We start from the raw sequence: 10,193 nt of genomic DNA on the forward strand, positions 1-10,193 counted from the left end.
AAGTAATCTAGTTTCTTTCTTTCTTTCATTTGTCATTATCTACTTTCCTTTCCATTCTGCAAGTATAATTTCAATAATAAAAACAAAAACAAAAAATTTTCTCCAAATACCACCCGAAGCCCCCATTTGATCATGTGGTGCAGTAAGAGCCACCTCACCATTCACTCTTGTAGGTATAACAAGAAAATGTCAAAGATTGTAGAAGCAATGGATGGAGATGAGGACAATGAGGAAGATCCTCTTGGATTTCCCATTCAAGATATTGATGGTAGTATGCACATGAAGAACATCCCTCCATCTTTCTTCCAAAACTTCATGGTATAAGGACAGAGGATCCAAAAAACTCTCTCTTTGAATTTAAAATTATTTGTAGATCTTATGGTTACCCATCAAAAACTCAAAAACTGGGATTGTTTCCAGCAACTTTAAAAGATAGAGCTCTTAGATGGTTCATGAGTTTAAGGACTAATTCAATAAGATCATGGAATGATATGCAAAAGATATTTCTAGACAAATATAAAGATCATGACCTTAAAGAAGAAAGATTTAGAATGAATCAAATACAAGATGAGAGCCTAGAGGCTCTAATAGAGAGGTTCATGTATAATGTTAAAAGGTCAAAACTACATCGTTTAGGATCTGACACACTAAAAACCCTCTTACTTAAAATAGTTAGGGATGAATGGATTGATATCCTTAATATCATGAGTAAAGGTGATGTATACCAATTATCATTTAAGGAAATATGTGAAATATGCAAACACATATGAAGAGGAAAAACAAGAGTAGGTAAATCAACACCAAGATTAGTAATTCAAGCTAAACTTGTAAATTTGTTTGATGATTTTAAAGAAGAAATTCTTAGCAATCTAACAAAACAAGTAGAAATGTTAAGAATGCAAGATGAAGGAAAAGAAAATGTTGAATTTGCATTGCAAATTCACAAGATGTTAGACATTTTCCATTATTACCAAGGTTGAAGAAAGTTCACCAGGAGGACAATGAACCAAGTCCATTGCCAATGCAACAATGTTATGTAGCTCCAAGAGGACCATGCCAGCTTATTCAGCCTGATATGATGCAAGAGCCTAATTCAGAATTTCAGGCTTATGCACATCCACCTCCAAGTAGTTGGAACACACCTTTTCCTTGGCAACATTGGCCATCAGAACCCCAAAACTAATCTTGGCAATAGGGATGGTAAGGAACTAATGGGAACCATCCACAATATCCTCAATATCCTCAGTATTTTCCTCAATATCCTCCATACCAAACTACATGTTATCCTTACCATTCACCTCCACCACAACCACAACCCCATCCACATCCATCTCAAATATACACTCCCACTCAATTACCCCACCATTTCCAAACACACACATTGTAAGTGGGCTGACACACATTGAAGTAGCTCAGCCCACTTACAATGTTGAGATACAACACTTCCAAACATATGCTGTTGAGGTCAATGGTATTCACCATATCTCAGCAAGAGTATTGCAAAAAAGAGACTCCCTTGATATCATTGAAGGACAACATACAAAAGAAGAAGATTCAAAAGATAAGATCAAAGAACCATGGGTTGCATTTGATGAAGATCAGACAAAAAAATCAGAGATTGAGAAAGCTCCCTCATGGTTACCATCAAATCCTCCATATGTTCAAGAGAACACTCAGCAAAAGGAGGAAGATTTGAAGGTCATGAAAGAAGAAGACATCCAAGATAATCCAAATCAGCAAGCAGACCAGGGATATCACAACTACATTGAAATATGGTTCCAGACAGTCACTAAGTTGCAGCGTCACTCTCTTCCTCAAATATGCTTGATCCTTTCAAATTCAAATCATTTGGTATCCGAAATCCAAGTACATGTAAAAGCATACATTTGAAGCCTCCACATCATATTGTCTGTCATCTTGATGTGCACCCGGCTACATTGGAATTATTCTTATACTTGAAAGTTATTTTGTTTTTCAAGTAGGGTAGGGTAGAAAAAAATAAACAAAGAAAAAGAATAAGAAGATCCCTGGGTGAAAACATTCCTTAAGGCACCCAGGGAAAATATCTAGGGTGAAAACCTCTCTGAGGAAACCTAGGTGTTTTTCAAATAATAATAATAATAATAAAAGAAAGAAAGAAAAAAAGACATAATTGTTCTTTGCAGGTGAGTGAGAAAGACAATCAAGGAGAAAAGAGAAGATCCAAAGGGAACCCTGCCTCACATATATTCATATCCTCCACTTCTTACCATGCATCCATCCATCAATTCCATTGTTTTTCACTTCATTGCTTCAATTCAGGTGAAGATTGTTTTTCTAACAGAATCACCTCTACCATTACCATCATCCATGTTTCCACATACACTCCTACTCCCTCTGTCCATCCATTTGAGCATCCTCACATCAACAATAACATCAAATCCAAGAGATTCACAACAGCAACAACATCAAATCCAAGAGCTCCACAGCAACAGCAACATCAAATCCAAAGAGATCCATAGCAGCAACATCATCAAATCCAGGAGCGCCACAGCAGTAGCAACATCAGATCTTCAGTCACAGACACCTGCAAAAGTTAATAAACCATCAGCAGACAACAGAGGAGGAAGAAGAATGACCATCAGGAACTCCTCTAATCTTTGACAACTGCAGCATGGCATCAAGACCACAAGTAAGTATCCTACTCAGTCACTCATATGTATCATTTGCTCAAAAGTTGTAAAGGTTAATAGGTAGTTGGTTTATAAGTAAAAAGGTGGCAAAAAGGAAATTCTTTAATAAGTCAAAAGATAATGAAAGAGTCCATAGATACAGTGCTGTTATGGCAACCATTTGAGAATGCTTGAAGAATTAATATTTGAGGTAGAAACAATAGTTGACCAAAGACTCAGCATACCCTATTTCTTGATGCAATCACTCATTGACTCCAGCAGCAAAGTAAAGGAAGGGAATTCCCAACAGTTGGCCCACCATGGGTTGATTAGAATCCTCATTCAGGATTCCCTCCAAAACCTCAAGATCCCTACAAAATGGTCAGTCTTCAGAGATGTACCAGTAGAGGATGACAGCAAAAACCTCACCTATGACGATTAGTCCTTTTGTCAGTAAGGAGGAGGCAAAACAAGAAGAAACTAATACAGAGAAACATGATGAAACAAAACACAAGGAGGATGATGCTAAAACAGAGGAAGAAACTGATGGAGATGAGAAAGAATAGTAAAAGGAAGAAGATAAGAAAAACAGAGACGACAACTGTAGGAAAAGGAAAACTAGCTAGCATGTATGGCCAAATTCTCCTTGGAGGCCATCCTGTGTAGGATGCCAGCTAAATCCTATGTTTTTTTTACCTCAGAGAACGATGGCTACAATTTCATATTAAAACACTAGCACCATACCATTTCAGGACTGTAGACGTACAATGCCATTTCAAGACTGCAGATGGTTTATTGATCTTTGTGATGAAAGTGCACTAAAGGATGGGGCTAAAATGGCTAAATTTTACTTGCATAACATGGCCCTCACAGATATGAATATTTGGGACCCTAATGTAGAGCTAGGAGAACTACAATTAATGGCTTTGGAATCATCGATGAACCATGAGAAGTCAATGGCTGCATATATGGAGATAATATTGGCTAGAGAGCAAAACAAACCTTTTTTTATTAGAGCTGAACAATCAAATCCCATGGCCCTAATCAGCACCCATAATCTAATTGCAAATAAACCGCAGCTAGCGCTAAGATAGCTTGCTGCCCAAGAGCAAGCAATTTCATATTTTTAGGATATGTTTACGCTGCTAAGAGATAATAATGTACATTCCTACTAAAGGAGATGAAGCACTGCCACACACATTGAAGGTCAAAGAATATCACTTCCCTCAAAGGTTGAGAGAGGCACTCGACAGGACACCTATGTATAAGCAATAAATGCAAAGGTTGAAGGTGAATTGGATAGGCCTAAAACTCAGTCCACCACTACTCCTAGGGATACTAGAAGGGAGAAAAGAAAAAGAGGAACAGACGCAGTGGGAAGAAGTAGAAAGGAAAGCAAGCTTCTATAAACAAGAAGAAGAGACCAGAGCAAAAAAATAAAATTGAAAAAATTGATAATATAATTTTAAAAATATATTTTTCTTCAAAAGATTTAAAAAATATTATTAAATTAAAATTTAATAAACCACTCTTTAAACACATCATTTAGTGAGACAACAATATAATTTATTTTTTCCATTTATTGTTATTTTATCTTAGTATACTTTTTATTTTTAATTTTTTCTATTAATGTTTTCTTTTAAATGGTGAATGATATTTAAACAAATTAAACAATCATAGCATTCCATTAATTGGTTTTTTGGAAACATAATATTTTTAATGTTTATATGCATATCAAAGTTAATTTCAAATGGAAATTTTCAATTAGAAAAATGTGAATAATGAAATATTACAAGTATATTTAAATTTCAATATTCGTATTTTTTAATTGAAATTTATTTTACGGTTAAAAACATATTAATTTTATGTTTACATGTATAGTATCACATTGATATCATGGATTAAATATATTATAACTAAAACTAAAATTATTTAAAATGAAATATATTTAAAAAAAATATTTTAAACAATATTTTTGAAATCATAAGTAAAACTATTTCACTTTACCATAATATAAATACAATAAAATTAAGATCAATACTTTAAATAATAAAAGTTGAAAAATAAAAAAATATATAAATTAATCACTGTATTACTCCATCTAAAAATAGAGATTAAAACTTGTCATGATTCAAATCTAGAAATTTAGTAATCTCACCTAATTTCAATGATTCAAATCTCTAAATTTAGTAATCTCACCTAATCTTCTTATTTTTACTTTAATTTAACTATTAATTTAGTTATCGATTACTTTTTTATAAAAGAAAATCACTAAAACAATTGATTATTGATTTTATATACCTAACTATTAATTTAATTATCAATTCTTTTTTTATAAGAGAAATCACTAAAACAATTGATTCTGGATTCTATATACATACTGTATAAATTTTGAATTATTAGCATATAACAATGATTTAGAATTAATGTTTTTATAAATTTTGAATTATTAAAAATTTAGAGATAAAATTTATTATGGGATTATGAAAAAATAAAAAAATAACCTAATCCAAAACTTATATGTACTCGTAATCAAAAAGCCTATGGAATCCTAATAAACTAGAGCAAATCGTTTTTCTATTATGGGGAAGGAGATAAGGAAACTATGGAAATCTCAAACCCGTCAGTATATATAAAAGCTGACTGGATGTGGATCTTTGATCGCTACTTTAAAAGGATAGCACGGCGGGAGTTTAAGTGCCTTTTTCCGGCAGGCAGGGTGGTATTAGCACAATATGTGCTGGCACAGCTGATAGTATATTGCGCCCATCTCTTCTACTTTTTGTTAAGCATTATCTTTCCGCTAGACAAATTGACGACTAATTTTATTTGGGGAGGCAGTAAAGAAAAAAGAAAATATTATTTGACCAAATTCACAAACATAACTCTTCCAAAAAATCATGGTGGATGGGGAATTATGAATATTCAAAAATTTGGGAAGGATTTACTATGTAAGTTTTTATGGGAAAGTTTTATTGGGGACAGTTTATGGAGTAGGATCCATAAGGAAGAAGTACCTGAGAAACAAAGAATTATCATTTTGGTTCAGAAAAGCGTCCATTGGGTCCCCTCATGGCTCTGCTATATGGCTAAGTTTTGGTTTCTGCAAAATCTCTCATGGAACCTACAAAAGGGAAAGGGCATTTATATAGGGTATGACTCTATAATGGGAACACTGGAGGGTCTCAATATATCAGCACAAATTTTAAAGGCTCTACATCGCATGGGAATCTTCACATGGAGTCAAATTATATCTGGGTGGCATGGAGGCTCTCCCATTTGGAGAGAAGCCTAGGAGTTGGGCTTAAAAGGAAGTTTAACTCAAGAATGGAATAAAATTATGATGATCATGAGGAACTCAAGTTTTTGTAGGACTGAAGTCAAGGATTCTCTCACCTCGAGGGGAAAAAGGGGGAAGGAAGATGTTTTTGTAAAAGGTATCTACTCTTTATTGTCCAAAATCTATCCTACTCCACCGTTAAATATTTTCCCTTTGTCCCTGTGGAAGACAGGGTTCCCTATAAAATAATTATCTTCTCCTAGCTAGTCTTCCATAATAAAATCCTTACATGGGAGAATCTTCAAAAAAGAAAATGGACGGGGCTGGGAATATGTCTAATGTGCTAAGCGGATGGGGAAAATAACTCTCACATGGAATATGTTTGATGTGCAAAGCTAAGGGGGAAAATAACTGTCACATCTTCCTAAAATGCACCTTTAGCCTTTAGTTGTGGAGGAACCTTGCAACCTATTTTGGTTTCAGTTTTGTGCTTCATTCCTTCGTGGAAGAAGCACTGGAATGGTGGAGTACTCAGAAAGCAACAATTAGACCCATTCCACAACTTCTAGTTTTGTCAGTCTGGAAGTGGAGGAACAAGCTTTTGTTCCAAGATATGAAGGAAGATTTTAAGACAGTTTTTTAGAAGATAATTTCTCTAGATAACTCTCATCCACCTAAGAACATTCAACACAAAAATAAAAAAACCAAGGTTCATAGGGAGGTTCAGATGAGCTTTCCGAGAGCCTTTTTTGATGGGGCAGCGCAAAATGGTATGTGTGCTTGTGGCATCTTCATATCAATGAATGATGATCAACATTTTTCCATACATTGGAATGGTGGGAAAGGTACAAACAACAATGCTGAAGCTATGGCCCTTACTGGACTACTACATTTGAACACCTTCCTAAATATCCAGGGTCTTCAGATCTATGGTGACTCAAAAATCATAATTGAGCATGTCACACGAAAATATTCTATAAAAAATTGCATGCTAACAGGGTGGATGAACATGATTGATTTACAATGGAAGAGAAAAAAATGATTACACTATTCATCATGTGGACAAATCACAGAATACTCTGGCTGACAATCTGTCAAAGAAAGGGCTCACAATCTAGCAAGGCAAACGGAAATTGGATGTTCAAGTGGGAGCAAACACATATCAGATCAAAGATTTTTCCCTACAAGGTACCTAAGCCATTTTGATGTTTTTGTCTTTTCCCTAATTATGGTTCTCTGCAACCGCTTCTTCACAAAAGATACGTATTCTACAATCCTTTAGCTGATGTCCATATAATAGATATTACTATATCCGGAAAATCTGAAAGGTCTCCTACAGATTTCTTTTTTACATAGATCAGATTAGCAAAGACTAGTCCTTTTCCTTTCTATCCATGAAATGCTTTTAGCAGTAGTTTCATGCGGAGAATACATCCAGTCTTATATCTTATGGCTTTGATAATGTTACAGCTCTAATATGTAATATGTGTCATTTTGGATTAATACAAATCTAGCTTTTTTTCGTACTGGGAAAAAAATCTGGTGATTTAAATTAAATTAAATTAAATTTGCATTAAAGGTTAGGACATATGTTATAACATGTACTCCAGATAGATATAAACTCGTAAATAAGAATTCCAGAAATAGCAGACTGGGCGTGAAAGGCAACTTGAAAGACTATCCGTTTCAGAGGCATAATTTCGAATCCTTTTAAAAATAAACTGATTTTCATCTGATTTTCCACAATAAACTAGACTTTCTATCTATTTTCTGAAATAGGAAAAAAAAAATTCAGCTACATTTCAATTTCCAGGACCAAGAATAGATATCCACCAACAACAACCCCAAAATTAGATGTGAATAGCAGCGGGAACGCATCCCTACAGCAAATTGGCAAAGAAAGAAAATAGAGTGACGAGCAAAATCAAACGCTGTCTCTCTCTGTGTGTCATAACTACGATACACACGTGGCGCATGCAACGTAATGGACAGCTAGATCTCAAGGAATTCCACTCCTGTCGACATTATCGGCATGTCCGCCGCCAGATAGAATTTGCATGGGCTGTGAATTACCGTCGCCACCCTTATCTGTACGACCACCAGATTCTTTCTCTTCATCTTCATCCCACCGTGTACTCCCGTAATATACGCCATACAGTATCAATTGGGATGCCCCTAGCAGCGCTCCCAGTCCATTGGGTAGCTACACCGATACACAGTTCTCATTAACAATACCCCATACATATATATATAAATAAAACAAACACAGGTAACAATATTATTACTCACCACAAGATTAATGTCAAAGTGTATGCAGCCATAGACTGTCCAGATGACTCCATTGGCAGTGCAACCCAAGGAAAGGTAGAAGGGCATGTACTTCACACTTTTAGTTTGGATAACCCTTTTCTGAAATTAGTAACACACAAAGTTACTGCCCTTATGGTTGGGAATATTAATCTTGAAGAGCATTAATCAGAAGAAAAGGGGAAGGACCGTTACCATGATGGACAAGGGTGCTGCATACATGAAGACATTGAATACAATGCAGATTGTCCCAATAACTAAGGTCCGTCTCTTATGAGTATGCTCTATAGTCAATGCCAAACCTGCCACCGCTGCGAAGAATATGCTTATAACTGCCAGCAATCCCACAACTCTCATCTGTCCAAACAAGGTAGAAGTTAGGCCTCAGATATTTGCACAAGAAAAGCTATTGACATCTACAGTCCGGACTTTTAGTTCTTTCCGTTAGCCTATGTCATCTCTTATGTCATCTCTTATAAATAAATCAGTATAGAATTATGTAAATCTGATATATATTCAACCAGATTTATGTTAATTCCAGATACATTAAAAGTGAAGGTGGCATGATGACATTCATATCAACTTCAAATGTATTAATCAATAGGTTATCATCTTAGAAAAAAACAACATAAATCACATGAGCTTACCGAAAAAGTTGACATAAATTCACGTGAACTTAGGATCTATTTTCAAATCCAAATCTACTGAGGATTTATACCAGATTTAAGCCATTAATGTTTTCTGCATTTTATGATTGATGTGCACAACTAATATTATCAAATCTATATTTACTTGCGCTTTATACCACATTTAAGTTATTAATATTTTCTGTATTTTAAAATTAATGTGGGTAAAGAATATGTGGGGAGCTATAGTTTTATTACTATTAATGTGATTTAAGTTATTAACATTTTCTGTATTTTAAAATTGACGTGAGTAATTAATATTTGTGGAGTTATAGTTCTTTTAATATATTGAGGTTATTAATGTATTGAAACGATATATCCGACCATTAAATTTTATATTTGGTTAAATCTAATAAATAATATTTGGTCAATACATTAATATAATTATCAATAAAACAAATCCAACCTATATCTTATACCAACCATAACCTTTTAAGTGAATCATATCTTAGATCAGAGACCATTTGGGTGGCAGTAAAATTGTAAGATGGTACATGAAACTTACCTTCTCCTTTTTATTCTTACAGAAAACCAGGAACACAATACTGTACACTGTTTCAAAGATCACACCCGCTCCGTTAACTGTAACTACAAGAATGCTGTCTGGATGAACAAAAGGCATGCCGTATAACACCCATAACGCGCAGTTGAGCAGAGTCATGGGGTAAGGAAATCCAGAAAACCCTCGAGTCGATTTCCATTTCCACACCTTGAAAAATGTTGGCCTGCATCATCACCAACCAAATAGCCCATTTATATTTTACTTAAACCTTAACAACCTCTGTAAAACAGCTCCAACAAATGTAAAACACAATAATCTGAAATCTTACAGGGGCGAAAGGAACATAAACACCGAAATAATGTTCCCTGCAGAGAAATAATTATTAAAAGTTTGTCAGAGACCACTTCAGTTAAACTCAAAAGTGGACGAAGAAAATAACATATTGCTACTGTTGAACGAAACCGCACCTATGATTCCAACGACCAACCGAATCGTATCAGCGATAGCCATTCCTTCGTCCAAGGAAAATCGCAGGAGGAGGAGCAATTCGAATCCTGATTGTAGCAGTCAATGTTAGAGGAGGAAGGAAAGTTGTCGCCGCTATTTTTGGCGACAGAAAGTACATGTAGACAAAGAAACAGTGGGTGTATATAAAGGTTTAAATCTCGCATATGCCCTCAAAATAACCAAGGCTACAACTCAAAATAAGCAAGGCTACAACTACGCCAACGTATCTCTGTTTGGATAAAGACCACCAAGATTAGGGT

The 10,193-nt window shown here is 34.9% G+C and overlaps 1 protein-coding gene across 1 annotated transcript; it reads right to left on the reverse strand.

Moving 5' to 3' along the window:
• Positions 1-7,930: 7,930 nt before the first annotated feature.
• Positions 7,931-9,936, reverse strand: LOC149206223 (bidirectional sugar transporter SWEET5-like). The gene is made up of 6 exons (XM_089397629.1): positions 9,894-9,936; positions 9,755-9,791; positions 9,430-9,649; positions 8,434-8,595; positions 8,221-8,340; positions 7,931-8,134 (listed from the first exon to the last, which is right to left on the reverse strand). Exons 1-6 carry the CDS (start codon positions 9,934-9,936, stop codon positions 7,931-7,933), a joined length of 786 nt encoding a protein of 261 aa, XP_089253755.1.
• Positions 9,937-10,193: the final 257 nt, after the last annotated feature.

Source organism: Pinus tabuliformis, chromosome 1_2 (assembly GCF_031772625.1).
Source record: "Pinus tabuliformis cultivar Carrire ecotype Pingquan chromosome 1_2, CPIR1, whole genome shotgun sequence".
Lineage (NCBI taxonomy): Eukaryota > Viridiplantae > Streptophyta > Pinopsida > Pinales > Pinaceae > Pinus > Pinus tabuliformis.

Coding starts and splice junctions, on each gene's coding strand:
- LOC149206223 (XM_089397629.1), bottom strand. CDS start 9,936: ATGGCTATCGCTGATACGATTCGGTTGGTCGTTGGAATCATAG. Junction 8,596..9,429: donor GTAAGAATAAAAAGGAGAAG/GTAAGTTTCATG, acceptor TTGTTTGGACAG/ATGAGAGTTGTGGGATTGCT. Junction 8,341..8,433: donor CAGCACCCTTGTCCATCATG/GTAACGGTCCTT, acceptor TACTAATTTCAG/AAAAGGGTTATCCAAACTAA.